The 27,574-nt window shown below is 40.1% G+C and overlaps 2 protein-coding genes and 1 non-coding gene across 9 annotated transcripts in view; 2 read left to right on the forward strand and 1 right to left on the reverse strand.

Annotated features, from left to right (window-relative positions):
* Dnaja1 (DnaJ heat shock protein family (Hsp40) member A1) overlaps positions 1 to 253 on the reverse strand; it is a 29,140-nt gene extending 28,887 nt beyond the window's left edge. Inside the window, exon 1 of the mRNA XM_074051613.1 lies at positions 131 to 253. The gene's annotated coding sequence lies outside the window, so the exon portion shown is untranslated. The remainder of the gene's footprint in view (positions 1 to 130) is intronic.
* Aptx (aprataxin) lies at positions 239 to 21,021 on the forward strand. Of its 7 annotated transcripts, XM_074051614.1 has the most exons (9): positions 322 to 391; positions 8,243 to 8,301; positions 9,255 to 9,391; positions 10,790 to 10,836; positions 11,070 to 11,372; positions 12,019 to 12,078; positions 12,888 to 13,114; positions 18,035 to 18,138; positions 19,834 to 21,021. In XM_074051614.1, exons 3-9 carry the CDS (start codon positions 9,259 to 9,261, stop codon positions 19,986 to 19,988), a joined length of 1,029 nt encoding a protein of 342 aa, XP_073907715.1. In that variant the 5' UTR covers positions 322 to 391; positions 8,243 to 8,301; positions 9,255 to 9,258; the 3' UTR covers positions 19,989 to 21,021. The 7 variants fall into 7 exon arrangements, with proteins under 7 accessions (XP_020011759.1, XP_073907717.1, XP_073907716.1 ...); XM_020156170.2 differs by lacking the exon at positions 8,243 to 8,301 and having other exon boundaries at positions 239 to 391; XM_074051616.1 differs by lacking the exon at positions 8,243 to 8,301 and having other exon boundaries at positions 239 to 391; positions 11,070 to 11,156.
* A 4,842-nt stretch (positions 21,022 to 25,863) lies between these two features.
* Positions 25,864 to 25,925, forward strand: LOC141415955 (U7 small nuclear RNA). The gene has a single exon (XR_012440897.1). It is a non-coding gene; the product is annotated as a U7 small nuclear RNA (small nuclear RNA).
* The last annotated feature ends 1,649 nt before the right edge of the window (positions 25,926 to 27,574 follow it).

A 27,574-nucleotide genomic window follows, 5' to 3' on the forward strand; every position in this document is an offset into this window, starting at 1 on the left:
AAACTATCAGCCTCCCAAGTAGCTAGGATTGCAGCGTGAGCCACCGGCGCCGGCTAGTGAGCTGCTTCTTCCGAAGAAAGTGTCAAGAGACTGAACGGCTGTGTAGAAGGGCTACAGAGGAGACTGTTACCTGAAGTCTCTACCAGCTGCACTAAGGTAGATTCGCTGATAGATGTTCGCAACAATGCATAGTCCCTCGACGAAACAGCGTGGGGAGGGACCAGCACTTCTCCATCCGGGCATTGGACGAGCCCCTTTTATCCAATCCGGGGAGAGGTGCTGGTGGCGTCACTAGTTGCTTTTCTGCCCTCTTGTGATGTCATCCAGAAGCGCCGGAAGCGGTGAGGCATAGATGGAGTAACGTGAGCCCATCGGTCTGTGTCATCTGGAGGTAAGGCAGTGGTCGGCCTACCTTGTTGCTGGCTGGCTGGGTTGAAGGCGGTGTGGGCATTAGGCCCGAGGTGACTAACCTTGAGTGATGTGCCTTGAATGACACTCTCACGGCTTGTTTCTCCATGGTCGTTGCTCCATCCTTTTCTCCTCGCGTGGGCGTGTTTCGGGGCGCTCACGTTGGTCTGCGCTCCTTTTCGCGTTCGTTCACATGTGCCCCCGACACTTGTACTTAGTTGGTCGGAACACAGCAGATAACGATTAGAGTGGCCAATGTCCATCCCAGGGAGACGGCGCGGCCTGTAGAGGAAGGCAGTGTTTCCGCCAAAAACGCCCTCTGAGAGGTACGCCCCTCCACCGCGTCCTCAACAGGCCTGTCTCGTACAGACCGATACTAGCGGTTCAACGAAGCAGGGTATTTGTTTTTTTTTTTTTTTTTTTCAAATTTTGAATTATCTTTTTTATTTTTTTATTATTTTTTTTTTCATTTTTCTTTTATTATTCATATGTGCATACAAGGCTTGGTTCATTTCTCCCCCCTGCCCCCACCCCCTCCCTTACCACCCACTCCACCCCCTCCCGCTCCCCCCCTCAATACCCAGCAGAAACTATTTTGCCCTTATCTCTAATTTTGTTGTAGAGAGAGTATAAGCAATAATAGGAAGGAACAAGGGGTTTTGCTGGTTGAGATAAGGATAGCTATACAGGGCATTGACTCACATTGATTTCCTGTGTGTGGGTGTTACCTTCTAGGTTAATTCTTTTTGATCTAACCTTTTCTCTAGTTCCTGGTCCCCTTTTCCTATTGGCCTCAGTTGAAGCAGGGTATTTGGATGGGACTAATGTGGTCCAGGTTTAGACCTTTTGGGGAATTTGACTTTCACTGGGAATTTTGTAGAACTTTTGAGACAGGATTGTTCATGTGGGGAGACAATACAGCTCCGTCCCCTTTCACCTTAGTTGCACAGTCATTAGTTTTGAAGGATCTTTTTATATGTCTGCAGCTCCTGCTTTAATCCTATCTTCACTATTAACAGGAATAATAATAATGTTGAGTTTAAATAATTTTCCTTAGGTCACACAGTGAGTAGATGGTGGAGCCAAGATTGAACTCAAGCAGTCCATGTTCAGAGGTCTCAGTGTTCATTGTTATTCCATATTGATCTTCAACAGTTAACAAAATTCCCGAACACTTCACTCTGTTGTTTCCTATTATTTATGGAGAAAATTAAGACCACTAGACATGCTTTCCTTCAAATTTCTGCCTTTGCTTTTCTTCTTAACAAACTCATCTAGATTTACACTCATTTTTATATTTCATTTAGTCTCACAAGGTGAGTTGATTGATCAAAGCAAATCTATTTTTGCTTCTGACCGTTTTTCTTTCTTTATGAGATCTGTTTTCATTAGTCATTTCTGCCCCTTTTGTCTGTGTTCCACTTGTGAATAAATAAGGTCAGGTTTCTGAGTTCTTTTCTGATACTTCCCCCAACCAAAAAAAAGTTTTATTATTATTATGATTATTATTTTTTTGTTATCCATCCTCCTTTTACTGTCATCTAGTAAACCTTTTTTTCCCATTGTCATCCTTCTGGGAGTATTCTAAGTTTTGTCTCCATTCCCTATGCAGTCTAGCTTTCCCTTGAAATTTCACCCTAAATTTACCAGTAATTGATTATTAAATCAGATAAGAATTTTTCAGTCATTATTGGATCCTTTCACTACTTTTGGGACTTGCTCATACCTCTTACAACTACTCCTTTGCTTTCCAGGACCGTATGCTCATCCAATTTATTCAAGTATTTTTTCTGATACGCAGGGGAGCAAGACAGAAATAGTACCTTAAAGAACTGACATTCTAGTTTTTTCTCCATGTGCCTTTCTTGCCAGTCATTTTTCCTGTAGATAGTCTTTTTCCACCTCCCATAAAATATTGAATTGGTTTCCAGTGCTTATAACTTTGGCCCACTGCTCTTTTCATTCTGTACACACTATCTGAATGAGCACGTCAAGTAACTTGGTTTAAACAAGCTACTACATGCTCCCAAAAGGAAATCATCAGCTTAGATGTATTTTTTGACTTTCACATCTGACTACCCTGATGGACATTTCTCCCTCCAAGTCCCAAAAACATTTGAAATTCAGAGGCTTGAAAGTGAAGTCAATATCTTCCCTGTACTTAACTCATCATATCCAGCAGTAAGTTCTGATAATTTTGCCACCTAAATAGTTATCAAATCTGTGCACTTTTATTTGACCTTACTACAGTAGTCCCCTTTTCCCTTATCTGTGAGGGATACATTCCAGTGGATGGCTGAACCCTCAGAACTAATAATCTATAGATACGTGCTTTTTTCCACATACATGCCTGTCTATCTCTCTGGTAAAATTTAATTTATAAATTAGATGCTGTAAGAGATTAACAACAACTAATAAAACGATTTTACTGTAACAAGAAGTTATTTAAAACATGAATTGCTTATTTTTGGAATTTTATATTTAATATTTTTAAACCATAGTTGACCATGGGTAACTGAAACCAAAGAAAGTGGAACTGTGAATAAGGGAATGACTGTGTTGTCCTATGTCAGGCCTCATTCTTCTAGTTGACTTCTCTGCTTCTAGTCCTTTTGTCCACATACCTGCTTTCCATACTACCCCGCCAAATGGTCGTTAGAAACAAATCTTTGTAAGATTCCTGTTTCATCTTTAAAATTTGTCTGTTCATATATCTGTTCTTCTCTATCATTCATTCAGCAATCATTTGTTGTCTATTACAGAACCCGCTGGAACTTCCAAAGTTTGAGCTTCTCAGTCAGTCACCCAGGTCTCTGCCTCCTACTTTAGGTTCCAGAAACACTGAATTTCTTCTTTGTGCACACTGTATTATTATTTTTTTCCTTTTTTTTTAATGAGACTGGAGTTGAACTCAGGGCTTTGTCCATACAAAGCAGGTACTTTACCACTTGAGCTGCATCTCCAGTCCATTTTTCTCTGTTTATTTTGGAGATAAAGTCTCATGAACTATTTGCCCAGGCTGGCCTTGAATCCAAATCCTTCTGATCTCAGCCTCCCAACTAGCTAGGATTATAGGCATAAACCACCAGCGCCTGGCTCACACTGTGTTATTTGTTCTTTGTACATTTTCCCTGGCTGTTCCCTTGACCTGGAATCTTCACCCTAATTCCTTTTTCTACCTCTTAAACCTTACTTAATTAGCCTGTCCACTTTTGCCATAACCCAGTTTATAGATAACACTCAGTTTAGGTCAGTGTCCTCCAGGAAACTTTCCTTTCCCCTAGTATATGTTGGGTACTCCAGCTTTGTCTTTCCATAATACCTTTGTACAGACCAATCATACTTATCACCCTTATTTGGTTTTTTATTTTGTGTGTGTGTCTCTTTCTTCTATGATGCTCTGAACCTTTTGAAGGTAGAGCTCCTGTATTAGATCCTAATTCCTAGTGCTAGAATTGTACAAGGCACATAATAGCGTGCATTAAGTTGAATGAGTGAAGCCAAAAAGTATATGGTACAGTGGTTAAGAACCCATTCTTTGGAATGAATTCAATTCTAGCTCTGGCACACATTGGCTATGTAGTGACTTGTCATATTATTTATCTAATCCTTAATGTTCTCATCCTCATAATGAAAGTTGTGAATATTAAAATGAGATAGTATAAATGAGACATTTAACACTAGGGATCCTGGAGTATAAGACCAGGCCTAGCCCAGGGCATTGATATCCAGAGACCCTTCTTTCATGTTTCTTGATTGGATAGGCAGTGATGCAGTTTGTTCCCAAGGAGATATAATCTCATTTGGAGAGTAGAATTACATCCACTTTATGTATTCAGTGAAGGTAGTTCTTCCACATCCAATAACAGGTTGTACAGAAGAGAAGATGATTCAAGAAGGCCTTAGAGGAGGTGGGGCTTGAAAGTTGACTGGGATTTGGGTTTTTAGAAAGGAGGAAAGAGTATAAATCAATATCAGGAGACCAAGTTAATGACTTATTTAGGAGACATGTTCAGTACATTATACCTGAAGGATGTATGTGCATGCAAAGGTACATGTATGTGCATCTGGGGGAAGGGAAAAGAAGATGGACATGTGGAGCTAGTTCTGTGAAAAGTAGTGGGAAGTGAAATAAGCAAACAAAGAGGAGTTGGAGTCTGGGTCTTCACTTCAAGCCTGAGGGATTTGGGAGTTGATCAAGACTGGGTGAGTTTCTAGGGCTGTACTGGACATTATGGTAGCCCCCAGCCACATGTAATTACAGAACTTTAAGTGAAAAAAGATTCAGTTCCTTGTTGCATTGGCTATATTTCAGATGCTTGATTGTCACATGGTAGCTAACTGATTGTATTGGGCAGGTTTAGAACATTTCCATTATCAGAAAATTCTATTGGACAGTAGTGCTCCAAGATAGCAGATTTCTGGCTTTATGTGGCCTATTCGATCACTTGGCTTTCAAGACTTTTTTTTTTTTCCCCAGTTGTACTAGGGGTTTGAACTCAGGGCCTCACACTTGCTAGGCAGGCACTCTACCACTTAAGCCATTCCACTAGCTCACAATCACTTGGGTTCTTTAAGAAATAATCAGAATTTCTTTCTGATCAATTCCCACAACTCTGCAATGAAAGGCATGGAGTTTAAAAATAGAGGATGGAGGGCTGGAGGTATGGCTCAAGCAGTAGAGAGCCTGCCTAGCAAACATTAAGCCCTGTGTTCAAATCCTAGTATTAAAAAAAAAAGAGGATGGAGTTTAAAAATAGAGGATGGTAGCATGCTCTGCTCTTCTCTTTTGACATTCTACCATAAGAACAGGAGCCAGAGAAGGAGGAGAAAAGAAGGAAAACCTGTATAGAAAGGGTTATTATGTAATATTCACTTGTAAATATTTATTGTATGCTTGCAGTATGCCACGTGTTGTATTAAATGCTGGAGATATATCTACATATCTATAGATATGGCTATCTAGATATATGGCTATACATCTATATATCATATATATCTATATCTGGAGTTGGGTCTGGAGGCTAAAATGGGCTAAAATACTGTCTTAGTTTAGTTGTATGAGCATTGTCACTGTGTCAGCTTCTCAGAGTGTAGTAAATAGGAACATCATAACTTCAGAACTCTGGGGGAATAAAGAATATGAGGGCAGGAGGGATAGTTCCCTTTATCCTGCAACAGTCAGCCCTGGTCCCAGCTTCCATTGATTCCTCCCTGTCTCTGCTCTCAAACTGTGCTCTCTTTTATTGTCAGCATGAGTTGTCAGTCACCACATGAATTGATTCTTAATGCCCAATGAAGACATACTTCACTTCTCAGTCCATTACCTGCTCATTCATCAGTTTCTACTAAGAGGAAACAGAAACAGATGCCCCTCAGAGCACATAGCATTTCAAAATTAGACCTGCTGCACCATTATCAATGAGGGGTCCAGATTTAGGATTTTAGATTTACAGCTGACTCTTCATGCTTTTGCATCAATGCTTTCCCAGAATGCCTTTTGGAGCTCTCTGGACTACATTATATTAACATTATATTAATGTGTGCTTACTCACAACTGTTGACAAAGTGTTCTTTGACTTCTGTTGTTTCTTCTTACTTTAAAGCTCAAACCTGGCAGTTGTCTCTCATTAATTATGTTAAATCTAAATTTTCTATGCTACTGTTCTTCAGTATCTCTATTTTCGTGTGTGTGCATAACAGGTCCTTTGGCTCATCCAACTAAGTCTGCTTTCTCTCCATGACCCATGAGTTGCCATTGCTGAAATCTGTTCTGTCACTTGTGCTTTTCAGAGTGAAATGACCTCTCCTAGTCCTTTCCTTATCAGTCCCCTTGGCCCCTAGTCTTCTCTAACTGAGTGGTTTCTGGAGGCCTTTCCTAACTAATACAGGACTTTGGATCTCCTTAGCTAGCCTGTATATTTTTACACTAACCCAATTTCTATGGATTTGCACCTCCTCGGCTCTCATTTATTCGCTCTGCCTTGCATTATCTTATCTTTGCATATATATTGAAACGCTTAGAAATTCTGGTTTTGGGGTTGGGGTGTGGCTCACGTGGTAGAGCACCTGCCTATTAAGTGCAAGGCCCTGAGTTCAAACTCCGGTAACCTCAACAAAAACATCTGGTTTCTGTTTTCTTTGTTTATGAACACGAAGCTTGTATACAAGGTATAAGTGCTGCTTTGACTTCAGGCAGTGTTTCCCCAATGTTAGAGGTGTTAGAGGCTTGAGCATTGATTAGGTTCTAGAGTGTAGGGAGGCATCCCAAAGGTCTAGTCCTGGCCTTGCCCATGAGTCCCTTTTCTTATTCCACCTTCTTGGGTTAAATTTTAAAATAAGATTTTAACAATAAAAAAATATTTCTTGGGGTGGGGATGTAGCTTAGGGTAGTAGAACATGTGCTTAGAATTCACTAGGCTTGGGTTTAAGTCACTTCACCAAAAAAAGAAAAAAAAAAAAGAAGAAGAAAAAGATATTTCTTTAAATGAAGTAGTATAAGCTAGCAATTCCACTTTTTTTTTGGTGGGACTAGAGTTTGAACTCAGGGCTTCACTCTTATAAAACAGGCACTCTACTGTTTGAACCCCACCTCTAGTCCATTTTTGTTCTGTTTATTTTGGAGATGGAGTCTTGAGAACTATTTGCCTGGGCTGGCCTCAAACCAAGATCCTCCCAATCTCAGCCTCCCAAGTAGTTAGGATTGTAGGTGTGAGCCACCAGTGCCCTGCAATTTTATTTATTTATTTTTTTTGGTGGTACTAGGGATTCAGTTTAGGACCTTGAGCTTTACCCCTTGAGACATGCTCCAGTCCTTTGGCTTTTAGTTTGTTTTTCACATAGGATCTCAAGCTAACTGCCTGGACTGACCTGTCTCTGCCTCACAGGTGTATACTATCCCACCCAGCATTAATCTTAATTGTCAGTCTGATTGGATCAAGAAATAAGAGCTTAGTAAAGTACATTTCTGGGAGTCAGTGAGGGTGTTTCCTGAGACAGTTATATCATGGACCTAATGTATGGTTTAATTCATTGATGGATTTAAACTTTGACTAGACTAGTGAAAAATGGTGAACTGTGGAAGGTGGGCCTGGTTGGAGGAAGTAGGTCACTGTGGTGTGTTCTTGGAGCTGTATCTTGCCCTGGCCCTGGTCCTGTTACCTCTGCTCTACTTTCTGTCCACCATGATGTGAGTTGCTCTGCTGGGCTTCGAGTCTACCATGGTGTGAGATTCCTTGCCTTACCCTTTCCTCCATAAAGGACCGAACTCTGAAGCCATAAGCAAAATAAATAATTTCTTTCTTTTGTTGCTTCTGTCAGGTATTTGGCTAAGAGGTGATGAAATTTAACACATTGGGTAATCTCATCCTCTCTTTGCCTCACCTTCTATGACATGTTGATGCCTCTCAAATACATATGCTCAGTTTGTTCCTCTCTCCTGAGCTTCATACTAGTATATCCCAGCTTGACTTTTGGGTCTTCCAGAGGCCATGAAAACTGTTTGTCTTCCAGTATGAAATTGCTACACCTTCACCTTCAACATCTTCCCCTAAATAATGTCTTTCTGTATGTTCCTTTTTTGTTAATTGGAAATTTATTTTTTTTTAAGTGGTGCATGGTTTTGAACTTAGGGACTCATGCTTTCTCTACAACTTGAGATACACCCTTAGCCCTTTTTTCCTTTACTTATTTCTTAGGCAGAGTCTTACGTTTTTACCTGGAGCCAGCCTCAGATTGTGATCCTCCCTTGAGGAGGTCTCTCAAGGCTGGGATCACAGATATGTACCACTGCTCTGGCTTATTAATTGAAATGGGGGTCTCACTTTTTGTGCAGGCTGGACTCAAACTGAAATCCTTCCAATCTCCATCTCCTGAATAGCTGGGATTACATGTGTGAGTGCCTAGTCAAATTAAATATCTTTGTTTGGTATCTCCCTTTACTCCTTTGTCACTTCTCAAATGTCATAAGAAATTAAGTCTGTCTTCCAGGTTTCTCCTGACTCTCTTCCTCTCCACTCTCTTTACTTCTGCTTTTGTTCAGGCCTCATATTACCTCTGAATTTCTTATTTCTCTTCTGATAGTCTACATGTCCATAAAGGTTATTTTTTCAAAAGAATATCAATATCTCCACTGTTGTATATTGCACAAAGGTGCCATATTCACACTTTAGAAATTGTAGATTTGTGTATTTATTATGGCAGATTGGAGTAAAATGTTCTTGTAACAGCAGTATATTATTTCAGTTAAGAAAGAGAAACCTAATACACAGACACATTAGAACTGAAGGACATTGTCATTCTTATCTTCTTAGTTCTCTGGCTGACAAACTCCTTCCCATCCTTTAAAACCCTGCCTAAATATCCCTTCCTCATGAAACCATTTTTAGTACTCCCCTGGAGTCATTCAGTCCTCTCACTAGGCTAATGTCATATTTGGTTTCTCTCTTATAGTGCTTGTCATATTATATTGCAATAATTGGTATGTGAGTCTGTCTGCCTCATTCTATTCCAGGCTCCATGTCTTATTTACCTTTGAGAGATCCTCAGCATGTAGCATGATGTCTAGCACATAGAGAATATCAGTAAATGTGTAACAAATATATTAGCTTAGTGTGACTCAGGCAGGGAGGTAAATACCCCATTATCTCATTTAATCCTCACAGTAGCCTCTTGAGTCCTGTCATCATCACCGATTTATAGGTGAGGAGATTGAGTCTGGGGAAGTGAAGTCACCTGCTTTGATTAACAGCTGGCATATCATGTGTATGGTGTCGCTGGGGTGTGACCCTGTGGGACTCATGCTAGTAAATTTGTTTTTCTAGTGTTTCTCTTATTTTGTCTCTTAGAGTGATGATGCGAGTCTGCTGGTTGGTGAGACAGGATAGCCGGCATCAGCGAATTAAACTTCCACATTTGGAAGCAGTTGTGATTGGGCGCAGCCCAGAGACCAAGATCACAGATAAGAAATGTTCTCGACAGCAAGGTAACTGATCATTCTTAGTAATGTGGAGATTACATGTTTGCTTCCAGAAGATAATGATAACTAGAGATGCACATTTCTTGGGTGCTCCTGATGGAAAACTTACTGTATCCAAAAGACAAAACTCAGGAACTGAGTTCTTTTAGCCAACACCAGAGTCCCATTCATTTCTGATTCTGCCCTTCCAATGTGGTGACATTCAAGGTAGGGTTGAGAGAAGGCAGGTTCCACAGAATGGTGGATTTGAGTTCTGCATTCTGCTTTGCCCAGGGAGATTGTACATTGGGCAACAAGACAGATACATTCTGGAGTCTCCAGGATGAAACCTTGTCTGAGAAGCAATGGGGTGGTGCCATCCTTTACACAGAGGGTAGTATCTTTATGAGACTCTTGTCTTTTATAGGTTTATGCTCTTAAGAAAAAGGCTTACCAAGTATTTCTTTTTCTTTCCTGTAAACTTTGGGCATGTGCACTGTTGGGTCTGGACTTACAGAGTTTGAATTTACAGCACTGATTGTTGACTTTTCTATGTGAGTTAGTTTATAGGGAGGGAAGAAGAACTGTGCTTGAGCTGGCTAGGCCTAAGGTACAGAAGCAGCCACTGTTTTTATCTATCCCCCTCCTCACAGTAGCAATTATAGGGGTGTGTGTGTGTGTGTGTGTGTGTGTGTGTGTGTGTGTGTGTGTGACAGTACTCTCCCTGTCCTTCCTGGTGAGCAGCAGTGGTGTGTCATCTTGTTCTTTGTCTTAGTTCTAGATAACTTATTCACTTATCTGAACATGTGTGCTTAATGTTACCTATTCTCATGCATGCTCACACTGTTCCATCCTGGAAATCTTGTCTCTGGGACATTCTTTCCATTCCTTCTATCCAAGGCCAGCTGAACTGCTTTCCATGAACATCTCTTTTGCTTCTTTTTCTGATGAAAGTACTTGATACAGTACCTGTGGTGCTAGTTCTGGGTATCAAACTCAGGACCTTGTACATACTACTCAAGCACTCTATGACTGAGCTATGTCCTTAGCCCTTGATTATTATTATTTTTTTTTTTGAAATAGTGGAAGCTTAATCTAATCCTGCTAAGAACTTAGACTTTTCTCCTGTTGGCAGAATGTGTGATTCCAAGCAGGCCAGGGGTTCTGGCATAAGAAAGCTTATAGGGATTCATTGACTCTGCCTCATAGGATATTAGCAATAGCTAAGAGTACGTATACTGGCAGACATTTTATGGAAGTAGTTGAAGCTCTCAGAAATCAGTGGGATTTGGAGGTCCAGACACCTGTAGATCAGGTAGCTGCTCCTCTGTCAGGATACCTTATGTAGGAAGGCTTCATTGTCCTCTGGGGGAAACAGGAGCAAGTGCATGACATTTGTGTTTAACTTTTTTTAATCTCTTTCAGTACAGTTGAAAGCAGAGTGTAACAAGGGATATGTCAAGGTAAAGCAGGTATGTGTTTGTAACTTGGATTTCAGTTTTATACTTGATGTTTTTCTTACACTTGTCTTTAGGAAACCTGTGCCAGCCAATGAAGGCTTTTCTGTCATGTGTGGAAGTGACTGAGTAATATAGGTAAACATTAAGTAGGGTGACTGGCACATAGTAAGTAGTTATCATAGCAGTGGCTGTATTGTTAATGTGTTATTGCTATTGTGTTTATTTTTTGATTATTTATTCCATAGGTAGGGGTCAATCCCACCAGCATTGACTCAGTCATAATTGGGAAGGACCAAGAGATGAAGCTGCAGCCTGGCCAGGTTCTCTATATGGTGAATGAACTTTATCCATATATTGTAGAGTTTGAGGAAGAGGCAATGAGCCATGGCCTAGAAACACACAGGAAGAGAAAGAGGTCAGGCAACAGTGATTCTACAGAAGGGGACACTGCCCAGGAAGCTGAGCCTGGGACAGAGCAGGAACCTGGGAGTGGCCCCAGCCAATGCTCTGTGCCTCCAAAGAAGGGAAAAGATACATCTACCAAAAAGGTGAGGGTAGGTGATTGATAGATGTTTGGAAGTTCAATGAGATGTAATGGCTGTATAATTGTTTTGTATACTGTAAAGCCTAGACACGTGTGAGGGGTTATTAACTATAATGAGGGTTATTAGCCATGATGAAAGAGTTACTTGTTTGTGGCATGAAAATCACTTGGGTGAATGTCCCTTTATATGCTTTTCTCTTAAATTCCTAAGGTAAGCCACATAAAGGAAGGTAGGGCAGTAATAGATGTATATTTAATACTGAACACTAAAATGAGTCAGTTTTTTAATCTATATAGCATTGGAACACTTTTTACAGATCATGTAATTCATGTACTAATGTCAGAGTAGAAATTTTTACAGGTGGTAGTTGAAGTGTGAGAAGGCAAAGATAGGATTCATGCCCCGTTGTTTCTGGCCTCCATTCAGACACTCAATTCTGACTACAGGGAGATAGTAGGGATGGCTTATGGTCCTAAAAACCAATAGATTGAAGAAGTCTAGTTTAATTCTCAAGATCTAACCTTACTTCCAAGTTTGGTTGGACCTTGCTAAGATACATTATTAATGTATCTTAATACATTAATGTATTAAGTTAATGCCAAATTTAATTATTGACATTTTCAATTTATAGTGTCCTTTTTTTGTTTAGGAATCACTGGGCCACTGGAGTCAAGGCTTGAAGATTTCTATGCAGGATCCCAAAATGCAGGTCAGAATAAAATTATGGAATGTAAGTGCATTTCATGTTGTACACAATCATTTTATAGAGGCCATTATTGCAAATAAAATCAAAGGTACCAACCCTTACAAGTTTTACTGGGCTATTCGGTGAGAACAAATGGCTTTTCCCTTTGGCAAAAACAACTGGAGTTCTTTGGATAAAAGCTAAGTTATTTAAACAAGTATTCTTTCTGCCTTGTTCCTTTTAAACTTCTGGGTACTATTAAGAGACATTCATTGTATTAACTTTAGCATGGACCCTTTCAAAGGAACATTAGGTAGTATATTTTGACTGTAGTATTGTACCTCTTAGGATTAGTAGCCATCATCCTTAGAGGAGGCTTTGAGGTCTGCTTTAGTTACATGCTAGTTAACAAGTAGCCAGGTCTGTTAGTGGTCCTCGGAACCCATGCACATGTGTCACATGGTCTGCTCTGTGAGAGTGGATGCATTTGAATTGATGCCTGCAGAGATTTTTAACATCAGGTCCTTGGAAACTATCTTCTGTGTATTTTCTATAGCATGGTGATTGAAAAATGGACACTGGAGTCCATGTGGTATGGCTTGGAATCCTAGATTTTCCACTTTGTAACTATGTGACTTGTGTGAGACTATCTGAGTCTCAGTGCTCTCACTTTTTAAAATTGAGATGCTAAAATCTTTTTATTTTTTTTTTTTGCTAAAATCTTTTGTATGAGATTTTCATGGGAATTAAGTGACTTAATGACTATGACAGTATGTGGCACACAGAAGATTCTCAGGGGATGTCTGATTCCTTCTCTTGTGCCCCTTGCTTAGGTTTACAAAGATGAGCATGTGGTGGTGATTAAGGATAAATACCCTAAAGCCCGTCATCATTGGCTGGTCTTACCATGGGCCTCCATTTCCAGTCTAAAGGCTGTGACCAGTGAACACCTTGAACTCCTTAAACATATGCACACTGTGGGGGAAAAGGTAATTGCAGATTTTGCCGGATCCAGCAAACTCCGCTTCCGATTGGGCTACCATGCCATTCCTAGCATGAGGTAAGCCTTATGGGTAGTGCTGGTGCCTCCTGGTTCTGTCTAGGTGATCAGCTTCGGCTTGTTAAGTGTTCAGATAGACCAAAGCCCGGACAGTAGGGTAGGATGTTTCCAAGGCAGGTGGGTTGAAGTTTCTACTTCTTTGTCTGACTTGCCTGTGAGCTTTGAGTTGCTACTTTTGCCTATGATTCAATCCTGTGTTTTTTGTTCCTCTCAAAATTTAAAACTTTGAGGACCTAACATATGAACTAGATGAAGCAACTCCATTACCCTCAGATGAGGAATTGTAGTTAGTGGCTTTTATTAGATTTTTCTTTTTTTTTGGTTTTTTTATTAGCATATAATAGTTATACAGGGGGTAGGGTTTACATTGTGACATTTACCTATGTGCCTATAACATATCTTAATTAGATTAAGTCCTTCCATCATTCTTCCTCATCCTCTTTCCCCCTTCTTAGAGCAATTTCAGCAGGTTTCGTTGTTCTATTTTCATACATGAATGCAAAATATATCCACCATATTTTCCCTCCTTCACCCTCTCTTTTTGCCCTCCTCTCCTCCCACTGGTATTCAACTCTGGACAGGACCTGTTTTTCCTGTCTTTCATTTTTTTAACTGTATATTGATTGATATAGGGGGTTTCAGCTTGGTACTTCAGGCCTGTATACATCACTCTTTAATCAGATTAACTTGTTCTATTAATGGTTTTTCTTTTTTTTTATTTTTATTTTTATTTTATTTTTTTATTTTTTTTCTTTTATTATTCATATGTGCATACAAGGCTTGGTTCATTTCTCCCCCCTGCCCCCACCCCCTCCCTTACCACCCACTCCACCCCCTCCCGCTCCCCCCCCCTCAATACCCAGCAGAAACTATTTTCCCCTTATCTCTAATTTTGTTGTAGAGACAGTATAAGCATTAATAGGAAGGAACAAGGGGTTTTGCTGGTTGAGATAAGGATAGCTATACAGGGCATTGACTCACATTGATTTCCTGTGTGTGGGTGTTACCTTCTAGGTTAATTCTTTTTGATCTAACCTTTTCTCTAGTACCTGTTCCCCTTTTCCTATTGGCCTCAGTTGCTTTTAAGGTATCTGCTTTAGTTTCTCTGCATTAAGGGCAACAAATGCTAGCTAGTTTTTTAGGTGTTTTACCTATCCTCACCCCTCCCTTGTGTGCTCTCGCGTTTATCATGTGCTCATAGTCCAATCCACTTGTTGTGTTTGCCCTTGATCTAATGTCCACATATGAGGGAGAACATACGATTTTTGGTCTTTTGGGCCAGGCTAACCTCACTCAGAATGATGTTCTCCAGTTCCATCCATTTACCAGCGAATGATAACATTTCGTTCTTCTTCATGGCTGCATAGAATTCCATTGTGTATAGATACCACATTTTCTTAATCCATTCGTCTGTGCTGGGGCATCTTGGCTGTTTCCATAACTTGGCTATTGTGAATAGTGCCGCAATAAACATGGATGTGCAGGTGCCTCTGGAGTAACAGTCTTTTGGGTATATCCCCAAGAGTGGTATTACTGGATCAAATGGTAGGTCGATGTCCAGCTTTTTAAGTAGCCTCCAAATTTTTTTCCAGAGTGGTTGTACTAGTTTACATTCCCACCAACAGTGTAAGAGGGTTCCTTTTTCCCCGCATCCTCGCCAACACCTGTTGTTGGCGGTGTTGCTGATGATGGCTATTCTAACAGGGGTGAGGTGGAATCTTAGCGTGGTTTTAATTTGCATTTCCTTTATTGCTAGAGATGGTGAGCATTTTTTTCATGTGTTTTCTGGCCATTTGAATTTCTTCTTTTGAGAACTTGTTCTATTAATGGTTTTTCAAAATCACCTGTAACTCAAAATTGTTAAAGATCTTTTCTTTGAAGGAAACAAACATGATAGACTTGTGTCATGACATCTTAGTACATGTAAAATTTAAAATAAAATGACAGAAAAGTGTGGAGACTTTTTCTTTTGGTTTATACCCAGAATATTTTGGAAAGAAATGATTGATTCTTTCCAAAGAAAGCAAGCAAGGCTAAGCAATATGATAATGAAATTAGATTTCAGAATTTTTAGGATTTTTTTTGTATGTGTCAGGAATTGAATTCAGGGCCTTGTGCATGCGAAACATGTGCTGTACTATTAACCTACCCTCCCATCTTCAGCTTTAAAAAAAATTGTTGTAAAATAAACTTAACACAAAATTTCCATATTAACCTATTTTATAATAAATTTTATTTATGTTTTGAGATGAGGTCTTGTTATGTTGCCCAGGCTGTTCTCAAACTCCTGGACTCAAGTGATCCTCCCACCTCAGCCTCCCAAGTGCTGGTACTACAAGCACATATCAGTGAACTTAACTATTTGTAACTGCACAGCTCATTGTCATTAAGTATGTTCACATTGTGCAACCATTGCCATCATCCATCTCCATCATAACTTTTCATCTTCCCAAACTGAAACTTTATACCCATTAAATAATAATTCCCCATTCCTCCTTTCTCCAGCCCTCGGCTACCACTGTTCTACTTTCTGTATCTGTGAATTTGAGTATTATAGGTACCCCATAGAAGTGGAATTATATAGTTCCTATCCTTTTATGACTGGCTTTTTCCACTTAGTATAATGTTTTCAAAGTTCATCCATGTTGTAACATGTGACAGAATTTCCTCCAACACTTACGTTTTACTAGGTGGGTAATAAATATTAGGTAGGTGACTTAGAATACTGGCTACTTTAACCAAATGAAACCTTTATGCCACATTCCCCTTCCATTAATACTCTCCCTTTTAAATTGCATCAAAATTTTCATATAGTAAAATGTATACTGACATATATAATTTTATCAGTTTTGACATATGTGCAGTCATGTCACTATCACTCTGACATGAACATGTCACAAACATGTTTATCTTCTCCCAGAGTTCTCATGTGTCTCTTTCTAAATAATCCTTCCTTTACCACCAGCACTTTTCTAATTTCCTTTAGCATAGGTGATTTTGCTTGTTCAACAGCTTCATAAATGAATTCATACAATGCATACTCTTTTTTTTGTCTGGCTTTTTCTGGTCAATGTAATGATTTTGAGATTCATGTATGTCATTGTATATATTACAGATATACTTTTTTTTTCTCTTTTGGGTAAATACTTAGAAGTGGAATTGTGCCAGGCACTGGTGGCTCACACCTGTAATCCTAGCTGCTTGTCAGGCTGAGATCAGGAGGATCATGGTTTAAGGCCATCCTGGGCAAATAGTTCACAAGACCCCCATCTGCAAAATAACCAGAGCAAAATGGAGTGGAGGTGTGGCTCAAGTGGTAGAGTGCCTGCTTTGCAAGCGTGAAGTCCTGAATTCAAATCCCAGTCCCACCCCCCCAAAAAAAAAACCCAACAAAAAAAACCAAAAAGTGGAATTGCTACGTCATGTCTACCTCACTTAAAGAAATATCTTTCTTTTCTTTTTTTTTTGGTGAAGGGGATTGAACTCATGCCTAGTGCATTCTGAGCACATATTCTACCCTAAGCTACACTCCTAGCCACAAGAAATAAATTTTTCTATCTTTATTGTTAAAATCTTACTTAGAAATTCAGGTGAAACCAGATACCAGTGGCTACACCTATAATCCTAGCTACTCAGGAGGCAGAGATCAGAAGGATTTCGATTTGAGGCCAGCCCAGGCAAATAGTTTGAGAGACCCTATCTCAGAAACACCCAACATAAAAAAGGTCTGGTGGAGTGCCTCAAGTGGGAGAGTGCCTGCCTAGCAAGCATGAGGCCCTGAGTTCAAACTCCATTGCTGCAAAAACAAAACAAAACAAAAAAGATGGAAAAGTCACCCATAGTCCCATATCCATAATGCAGCAGAGCCCATGACTAATAGAGGCCTTAACACTGAGCTAAGGAAGGAAAGTTTATGGTCAGTCTTCTTCATGATATAATTTTTGAGTAAATAAGCATGATAGAACTGGGTGTCTGTGGCTCATGCCTATAATCCAGCTACTCAGGAGGCAGAAATCAGGAGGATCTCAGCTTGAAGCAGCCTGGGCAAATAGTTTGTAAGCCCCTCTCAAAAAAATTCCATCAAAAAAAAAGGGTTGGTGGTATGGCTCAAGGTATAGGCCCTGAGTTCAAATCCCAGTACCACAAAACAAACAAACAAACAAAAACACATGATAGAAAGGAAAAGGTTATGAATAATTTTTTTCCTAATGGGTCTGCTTGTTTCCCACCTTATATTCCTGTTAATTTTTTCCCCACATAACAGCCAAAGTGGTAATTTAAAAGTAAAATCAGATAATAGCACTCCTCTGCTTAAAATTGTCCATTGAAGGGGTTTGAATAAAATGCAAACTCCTTGTTCACCTTTAAGACTCTTTATGATCTGGCTTCTGCCTAATCTCTGCTCCTTGGCTCTAATAGTTCTAGTCATACGTTCTGGCCATATTAACTTCCTTCTGGTCCTTGGATGACCCAACCTATCCTGAGTGCTTGCACCTCCCAATCCCTGAGACACTCCTGCCTAAGACCTGGCTTTGCCTGGCAAGTCACTGCCTGGTAGAATCCTTTCCTGAACATTAACTAGTTAAAAAGGCAACTTCTACTCCTGGGTACTATCCCATTTTCCTTTTTATTTTTCTTAGCAATTTTAGATATTTATTTGCTTATTATTTATCTTTTCTCATTAGAATGTAATTTCCATAAGGACAAAGTCTTTTCCCATTTTGTTCACTACTGAATTCCCAGTGCCTAGAACAGTGCTTGTCTCTATTGGGTACTTCTTGAGCATTAACTGTTGTTAAGTAAAACTGCATTAAATGAACATACTGTTAATACTTTATAGCCATACTTTGTTGTCATTTTGATTAAGCCATAATTTTTAATGAATTTAATGGTCTTTTTTTTTTTTAAACTTTTAACTAGCCATGTACATCTTCATGTGATCAGCCAGGATTTTGATTCTCCTTGCCTTAAAAACAAAAAACATTGGAATTCTTTCAATACTGAATACTTCCTAGAATCACAAGGTAACAGTATTCTTTGTTTTTCACATTTGTTTCATTTTCTCAGCTGTTCTTATACTTAATTCAGTTGTTTGCCTAAATAAGAACCCGGCCTCAAAAACCCACATGCAACTTTTTGTTTCTTATTAAAACAACAGTACCATTGAAAGAAACGAGAATATTTGGATTATAATCAAATTTCCTTTGCTCTGTGCAGCCTTCTTGAGGGATCTAGTAAGATGTATCACAAGGTCAAAAAGTATTTTTATTTTAGCAGTAAGGGGACTTAGGAGAATTACTGAGTTTGTGTTATTCAGGCTTTTGTCACTGTGATAAAATACCTCATATAAACAACTTAAGGGAGGAAAGATGTTTTGGCTCAGTTTCAGAGGTTTAAGTTCATGGTTGGTCAGCTCTATTTCTGATATTTCTGAGCTGTCGTAAGGCAGAACATCATGGCAAGGAGGATGCAGAGGAGCAAAGTTGGTTACCTCATGGTGGCCATGGATACCATTAAACTCATTAAAGAGAGAATGGTGGATGGAGAAGGCCCGGGATACGATATAACCCAAAGAACCCCCTTCTCCCAGGAATCGACTTCCTCTAGCTAGGCCTCACCTCCTAAAGTTTCTTTTTATTTTTTTTTTTTTTTGTTTTTTTTTTGTTTTTTTTTTTGGTGCCGAAACCCGGGAACGAACCCTAAAGTTTCTTTTTAAATGAATTTTTATTACGATGTATTCATGATACAGAGGGGGTTTCATAGTGATAATTCCGACATTAGTTATGTTGTCCCCATCATCTCTCCCCCTCAGTTCCCTACCCACCCCACTTAAAGCAATTGCAAGAAGTTTTCTAGTTCTGTTTCATATAGATATTTGAAGTCCATCTATCGTATACCATCACCTTAACCTCCTTCCTTCACGCTCCCTGCTCCTGATATTATACCTACCCCCACCCCCACACACGTTGTGTCTATTTTACAGCCCTGTTTTTCATAATTAATATTTGAGTTGACGTTCTAAGGGGTGTCTTATTGTATGCCCTCTGTGGGTGTGTTTTACTTTGGTGTGTTCAATCCTTTTGATTACTCTCCCTTACCCCTTTACTTCCCACCCCCCCCCCCATTTTTCAACATCTTTCAATACACATACTTATTTCCTCTAGATAGGCCTTACCTCCTAAGGTTTCTATTTCCTCATAAAATAGTGCCACTAGCTGGGGATTAAGGCTTCAGTGTTTTGGGGAATCAGTTCATATACAAACCACAACAGAGTTCATGGATAAGAAAGGTCTGAACAGTTCTTTGTCTCTTCTCCAATCAGTTGGGTAGGAGCTTGGGGGCTGGCTACCTCATGTTAGGAGTGGATAATGAACAGAGGAAGGCTGTACGTATTTAGAGGAAGCAATTTCCAGTGTGTATACTGTGGAACTTCAGTTTTACTGAGATGTTAATGAAAGCTACTATTTACCAAAGGCCAACTGTGGATAAAGCACTGTGATAAGTCTTTGACATTTTAACATGGAATGTGTCTTAAGGACTACATTATCTCAAAGCTAGGTTGTTCAAATTTAGAATCTGATTAAGCACAGTTTTCCAGTATGACATCTAACCTCAAGCTTATTAGCTTTACAATAACCTGACATTTTGATCAGAGTCATGTTTTCTTCTTTTGGTATCTTTTTGGCTTTCCAGAGTAAACTTTTCTTCCTTGCTTGCAGCTGTAATCAAGATGGTACAAGAGGCCGGCCAAGTGACTGTCCATGATGGGACATCTGAACTTTTGAAGTTGCCTCTTCGTTGTCATGAGTGCCAGCAGCTTCTGCCTTCTATTCCCCAGCTGAAAGAGCATCTTAGGAAGCACTGGACAGAGTGATTCTGTAGAGCCTAAACTTTTGATGCAAGTGTGGCCAATTGGAGCGAACTGCTAGCGTTTATTTTGGATTGTTTGAGACTGTCTGCTCATTTCTTGAATTAAAACACACAGCTGTTTTACAAAGCTTATTTTATTCTTGAGTGACCATAATTTAGGGTGACTCAAAATAGTTTAGGAATTAGGAATTTGGGTTTGTCATGGATAGATATGTTCTCTAGTGAGGGTGACTGGAACAAGCCTAAGCACCATATCCAGAACTTTTGTCAGGTCTAATGGGAGGATAGCCACATTCAGATATAGGATATAGAAGCAGAGGGCTTGTTAAATATTTTTGTTCTTTACATTTATTTCCCCTTCTCTGGAGGCACGTAGCATCTTTTTATTTCACCAAAGTGGCTAGAGTGGACTCTTGTTGATCCTGAAGACTCTGAGGAATCTAGTTCTCTGACCTTAATGTGTTCTGTAATAGTCTTCTTCCTTCCATGGGGAGGCTTAGTTTATTCTGTCCCTTCCACTCCCTTCTATCCAAGGTCACCTAAATGCTCTTCTCTTAGGAAGTCTGTCTCATCAGTTCTTCACTGTGAACAATGGGTTAGATGACTGTGAAGTTTTCTTCTAGTATTAGGGGTGGTGAGGACACACTGAGCCATGTTTATCACAGTTCAACAGTCAAGTCTTCTCACTGGTCTGCTTGGATCTGTTGTCTGAAATTAAAGTCTTATTGTTTGAGGCATCTCTGTTAAGTGGGTGAAAATGATTAGAAGTTCAGCTGACAATCCACAAACCAATTGGTTGGTTTCTAATGCATGCAAAGGTTGCACAGAACCACAGCTTTATTTTTCCCTGAGAACAAATTTGGATGGAACAATTGTATGAAGTTGGATTTTGGATAATATTAAAACTAAAGGGAAAAAATACAAATTGTTTTTGATCAAATTGCTATATAGTTGGGGATGACTTTTCTTCATTTTTGAGTTGTTTAAAAAAAAAAAAAACCTTGAAAAAAAAGATGTTTTCTCTGGAGAGAAGAACCTTGATCCATAGAGACCACATTTGACCTCATTGTTTGTTACAAATAAATAAAATACCACACAGGTTGCTTGTTGAGTGTGGGTACGGTAGTAATTAGTAGTACTTAATGATATAGAGCTACCATTTTTCAACTCCTATGTATTCAGCATTATGCTAAGCACTTTAGTTAAATTATCTCATTGGATTCTCACTGTACATGTCTATGAGTTAGGTATTATTGTTTTATCCCTTTAGTGAATGAGTATATAATATTCTATAAAGGGGTCATGGGCTCCAAAATTGGTTTTGGTATTTGATGTATCGAACTCATTGTTTTTCCTGTCAGTTGAAAAGTACAAATGCAGGAATAGCCATCAGGGACCAAAGAACCCAGGGCCTGTGGGCTCATGTTGATCAAAAGCCTTCTATGGCGTTTCATTGATTTCCCTGAAGTCATCTGGTTTCTTTAAAGTCTCTTTTTGTTCATCTCTCATTATCCACCATCTTTCATCTCTGTCTTCTGTTGCTATTGTGCTCTAGGAATATAATTCTTACCTTGCCAGCCCATCTGTCCTTCTGCTTGGCTTCAACCTGGACCTTTGAGCCTGCCTGTTTATCTACTTCCTCTTTTGCAGTGGTTGTCCACTTACTCTCTGGTCTGTGGTTTTCTTCACCAACCTAGCTGTAGTAGAAGAAATGTGACTTCATAGCTTCCCCTTTACTGTCATCAGGTACTCTTCAAAATCGGTAGTAGATTACTAAGAACAAACCTGGATTTTGACCTGGGTCCCAATTCGGGCTCTGCTACTCTGCTGAGGAATCTTGGGCAAGTTTCCTATTTTCATTGAACTTTAGTATTCATGCACAAATGGGTACAACAGGGTTGGGTTACAAGGATCAGACAAAATAATCCAGGTAGGGTTTAGCAGTATCTAGTACAGGGAAAGGCTCTATTAATGGTAACTGGAAGCCTCTTCTTTTATCATGGTAGGGGTTGGGGTCACCTGATCTTTCCACATCTAATACCTTAGGGCCCTAGAAGCATTCTAAAAATGATGTACTCCATGGACTCATAAGATCAGAATTATTGGGCTCTACCCTAGAACTGCTGAGTGACAATTCTGAGGGCATAGGAATATGCATTTTAAAACATTGAAGGTGATCTTTAGTCAGTTAAGGTTTGAGAACCATGATATAAATGAACCTTTGGCTTCAAAGAATCTTCTGAAATGTCTAGGTTTGGCTGTGCCCTGCCAGGATGTACATACCATTTTGTGATTGGCTGTCTGGGTCATTGCAGGCTTTTCTTTCCTCCTGCAGGGTCGAGTTTATTTCAGAATTTGGGAGGCCTCAGGAATTAGGTGAGGGAGAGTGCCTGTCTATGAGGATCAGTTCTTTTCTGCGGGAGCTACAGGGAGACCCTTTGGTCCCAGGCTCTTAGGGGCCAGATCTGGAAGAAGGAATGGTCAATCCAGTAGCTTGTCTGAGAGCTGTGATGAACACTGCCAGCCTTAGGCTTAGAGTTTAAGCATTTTTTACCTTCTGGGTCTATCTCTGAGATATCCAGGTATAAATGGTCCTTGCAGGAATCAGATCATACTTGAGATGGTCATTAAGGATTTCTGTAATTTCAGAGACATTTCCTTGAGCATCTGGTATTCAGTCACACACACTGAATATGACTGGAAATCAGAGATTCAGGACTCCTTTGTAGAGTTGTCCTAACTACTTCCCTCTGCTCCCAACAACTATATGGACATTTTCATAGAGCTCTGAAGATTTTTACCATAGACTTAAGTTAAAAAAAATGTGCGTGCTGGCACAGTGGCTCAAGTGGTAGAGCACCTGCCTAGCAAGTGTGAGGCCCTGAGTTCAAACCCCAGGACCACCAAAGGGGAAAAAAAAAACGTGCTGAAAGCCATGAAGCCCATTCTCCAAAATAATGTGTATGTACACATTTTGTATATGTTATCCAGGAGTTTGTTGAGTCATAGAAGTGCTTCCATAGACCTCAATTTAAGAATCTCTAGAAAAAAGGGTCATCTTTCATCTGGGTTATTTAGAAATCTGGGGTTACTATGGAGGACTAGACTTGACCTTCAGGATGTTTCAGGAGTTTTTCAAGCCCAGGGACTGCTGGCTCCAGTTTAGCCACCACACTCAGGCACTTCGGAAAATTTTCAGTAGTTTTGAGGGTTCGGATACTGTGGATGACACTCTTCAGAAGCTATCTAAAAGGCATTCAGTATACTTTAGTAGGGTGAATGTCTAGGGGAACACAGTAAATGTTACCTGCACAGATTGATCAGTTGCACTGGGACTATCCCAGGACAATGGAGTGGCAGTATTTGGATACGGTATGTTAACAGAAGTTTGTAGCAATGTGTACTGTTAGTCTAAGGTAGAGATTTTACTGAGATCCCAATGCTCTTAAGAATTACATAACATTTAACCAAGCTTCAGATAAAGTTATCCTGGTATGCCTTTTAAAAACATATTACAAGAGCATTAATTTAATTTCTATCTAATTAACAAAGCTATATAGTATATCAATATTAAAATAAAAATATTTTATTAGGAACTCCAACCAAGAGGAGAATGTTATCAATGTGGTATGTGAAATGTTCTGAAGGAAAATTTGGAAGAGTGAGGTGATTACTGCCACTTTCTTTGTTCAGCCAAGTTAACTTGAAAACAGATCTTTTAACAGAAAAAAAATGTAAACAATGTCTTGGACCAGAAAAAGGACATGAGATATTGAAGCATACATAGCCCATGACCCCCCTACTTTTCCCAGGTAGGTTATTTGTTGTCATTAGAAAAAAATGAGCTTTTCTGATATTGGAATACAACTGGGTGAAGTCTTTCGAGGGTATAGGGAGTACTGGCATGAAAATGTAGACCAGAAGCAAATAAATCATATTCGTGATGCCAAGGCATAGTGTTTCATTCATTAGGGGGTTTTCTTTTACCTTGGCCCCTTCATAGCCATGTAAGTGAGCGGTTTTAAAATAAAGCAGTTAAGGCTGGGCATGGTGGCTCATGCTTACAGCGTGGGCTAGAGAAGAGATGGGAGATGGGAGGATCATGGAGCCCAGCCTGGGCAAAAAGCTAGTGAGGCCCCATCTCAACTGATAGCTGGTGTACTGGTATGTGCTTGTAATCCAAGTTTACATGGGAAACTTAAAATAGGAGAATTATGGTCCAGGCCAGTTCAGGCAAAAATGTGAAACCTAATCCCAAAAATAACCAAAGCGAAAAGGGCTTGGAGGCATGACTCAAATGGTAAAGTGCCTGCATAGCAAGTGGTAACGCCCTTAGTTCAAACCCTATTATTGCCAAAAATAAAAATAAGTGAATAAAGCAGTTGAATATGGATGAACACTTAAATCTACCCAAGAAAGCAAATGTATAACCCAGCTCTTCTGTTGCTGTAAGAAGGCAGATGTGACAAAGCTGGACTGGAAACCTGAAACTGAGAAAGTGCGTTTCTTATAGGAGAGTATGAAAAGTAGATCTGGGCTCTTAAAGTGCCTTAGGCTCTAAAATGGAGCAATCCAGTACCTGTATCTTTATGTGCTAATGTTTTAGAAAGCAAACTAACAGCAAGATGTAGCCTTTGAGTTTTAAATTCTAATGATTAGGTTATTATGGTTTGAATATGAAGTGTGATCCCAAAAAACCCATGTATTGAAGGCTTGGTTCCCAGCTTGGGGCACTATTTTGGGAGGTGGTGGAACTTTAGGAGGTGGGGCCTAACTGGAGGAAGACACTTGAGGAGGCATGTTTTTGGGGGTGTATGTCTTGTCCTGCTCCACTACCCCCAGTTTTCTGTCTGCCATGAGGCAAACAGCCTCCTCTCTACATGCTCCTGCCACCACGATATTCTTCACCATGGCCCAGAATTATTGGAGCCAAGGATTAAGGACTGAAACTTTTGAAATTGTGAGCCAAAATATACCTTTCCTCCCTTGGGTTATTTATGTCAGGTATTTTGTCACAGAAATGGAAGTCTGACTAATAAAATCGGTACTAGGGAAGTGGGGTCATTGCTGAGACTAAACCTGATCATGGGATTCTTAAGCCTTTGGAACTGGTTTCTGGAAGAGTTTGGAGATGTGGGCTAGAGCAGCCCTAGAGTGTTGTAAGCAGAGCTTAATGGTTGATTTTGGGGCTCAGAAGACCAGAATACTAATAGAAATGTGGACATAAAGACTGTGCTCATATTTCAGGTAACAATGAAGATTATATTGGGAATTGGAGTAGAGGCCATTAGTGATACATTCAGGCCAAGAATTTGTCTACATTTTATCTCTGTCCTGAGACTGGGGGAGTTTTGAGTTTAAAGGTGATAGATTAATTAATCTGACAGAGAAAATTTCAAGATAGCCCAGCATTCAGGCTGTGGCAATGATTATTGCTGGCTGCTTTCAGCCAAGTTTATTGGGAGAAAGAAGCAGAGTAGAAAGATTTGAAAAACATGCCGTTTGTTCAGAAAAGGAACATGCTTAAAGTTGGGGCCAAGGAAGGTGTGTGTGTGTGTGTGTGTGTGTGTGTGTGTGTGTGTGTGTGTGTGTGTGTGTGTGTGTGTTTGGTGGGACTGGGGTTTGAACTCAGGACTTTGCGCTTGCAAAGAAGGTGCTCTATTACTTGAGCAGTGCCTCCAGTCCATTTTGCTCTGGTAATTTTGGAGTTGGGAGATCTCACAAACTATTTGCCCAGACTGACCTCAAACTGCAGTCCTCCCAGCTTCAGCCTCCTGAATAACTAGGATTGTAGATGTGAGCCACCAGCTCACACCCATACCAGGGCTAAAGGTGTGGTTGTTAAAGAGACTAGGGCCGTTAAAAAAAAAAAAAAGCCAAAGTGTCACAGCTCTTTTAGACTTTGTCCAGCAGGTTTTCTGGCTTATGCTGGAAAACCCCCTCAGTAAAAAAAAAAAAAAAAAAAAAAAAGCCAGGTAGTTTGCATCAGGATAGTAGGAAAGCTGCCTTGAGGACATCTCAGAATTGACCAGACCACACCCATCACACATAGCCTCACAGGTGTGAAAATTTAAATTCATTTAAAAAACTTTTGACCCAAGCATTGTATGCACATATGAATAATAAAAAAATTTTAAAAATAAATAAAAAATTGCCTTAGAAGAGAATGCTTCAAGTATGTCCTGCTTACACAGGGCTGCCTAGAAAGCTGTTTCCCCAGGATTTATCTCACTATGCCTTGCTCTCCCAGGTTCTCAGAGACCAATGCTGAGAGGCCTTGGCTACCACTTGAACTGGTGGCAGACCTTAGCATTATCCATGTGATGCTTGTTTGGTAGGCATGCAAAGTGCAAGAGTTGCAAACTCATGGAGGTTTCCTCCAAGATTTCAAAGGAATGCCTGGGAGGCCAGGCAATGTGTGACAGTGACAGAGTACCTGCACGCAGCCCCTCAGAAGGCAATGTATGAAGATGTGAGGGTGAAGCCTAAGCTTCAGTGAAGAATCCAGGATATTGGAATGTGGAGAGAGGACTATGAGAAGCCTATGAGAACTTGACATAAGCACAGCTATACCCAATAATCTGCAGGCTGAGTTTGGCATGGCCCCAGCTGCAGAAGAGGGCAATGTCACTCCTCCCCGAGAACTGTTGCTCCACCTCCTTGTTTGTGACTGTATATAAAAGACTCTCTGAAGGAGGATGTGATTGGCTGGCTGCTGGCTGCTTGTGAGGTATGGATGCTGCAGATGCTGCTGGCAGTGGCTGCTGTTCTGTGTCTGTGAGTCTAAGGACTGACACTTTAGGAGTTATGCTAGAGATTAGAGGAAACATGGGACAGTGCAAGTCTGAGGACCGAGACTTTAAAGAATAAAAAAGAAGAAAGGCTTTAAAGAATAGAGAAAAGAAGCAAAGTACAAGAAGAGAAGTAAAAAGGAGGAAATGAGGCTGTTGTGTGTCTCCATCTGAGCACCCAGCACACCTGACCCCAGCTTTGTGCATGTTTGTCTTCTATCGTTTGTCCTTTCTGCATCTCCAGTCAACCCCTAGTTAGGTTCGTAGGACAGGAGCTCACACAGGTTGTGAGATTGAAGATGTGCCAGGAACAGGAGACATCTGCCAAGAAAATCCACAGGCAATGAGTGGGAACCAGCCTAGGAGACAGGCCATGTGGGCTGCAAACAGGGCCCTTGGAATGGAGCTGACCAAGGCTGTTGGAGCTCATATCATGACACCAAACGCCACAAATGCCAGAAATGAAACTATAGCATTTAGTGTTTGCACTCCTGAGTCTCATTCTTGCTTTGGTACCATCCTTCCTTGCTATTTCTCTTCTTTGGAATAGGAATTTTTACTCTGTGCCATTGTATCTTGGAAGTATGTAAGTTCCCTTTTGATTTTTACAGGGGCTCATACCTAAAAGTTTGCCTTGAATCTCAGAGGAGACTTTGAACTTGGACTTTTGAACAGTATTGAAATTGTTAAGATATGGGGGCTCTTAAAGATGGACCAAATACATTTGACATTATGGGATGGACATGAGCCTTTTAGGGGCCAAAGAAAAATTATGGTTTGGATATGGTTTTGGATAAGG

This window comes from Castor canadensis, chromosome 13 (assembly GCF_047511655.1).
Source record: "Castor canadensis chromosome 13, mCasCan1.hap1v2, whole genome shotgun sequence".
Lineage (NCBI taxonomy): Eukaryota > Metazoa > Chordata > Mammalia > Rodentia > Castoridae > Castor > Castor canadensis.

Excerpts from the sequence above, each read along its gene's own strand:
- Aptx (XM_020156170.2), top strand. The coding sequence starts at position 9,259 with ATGATGCGAGTCTGCTGGTTGGTGAGACAGGATAGCCGGCATCAGCGA. Across the intron at positions 12,079-12,887 it reads TGCAGGATCCCAAAATGCAG|GTTTACAAAGATGAGCATGT; the intron begins GTCAGAATAAAA and ends CCCCTTGCTTAG. Across the intron at positions 18,139-19,833 it reads ATACTTCCTAGAATCACAAG|CTGTAATCAAGATGGTACAA; the intron begins GTAACAGTATTC and ends CCTTGCTTGCAG.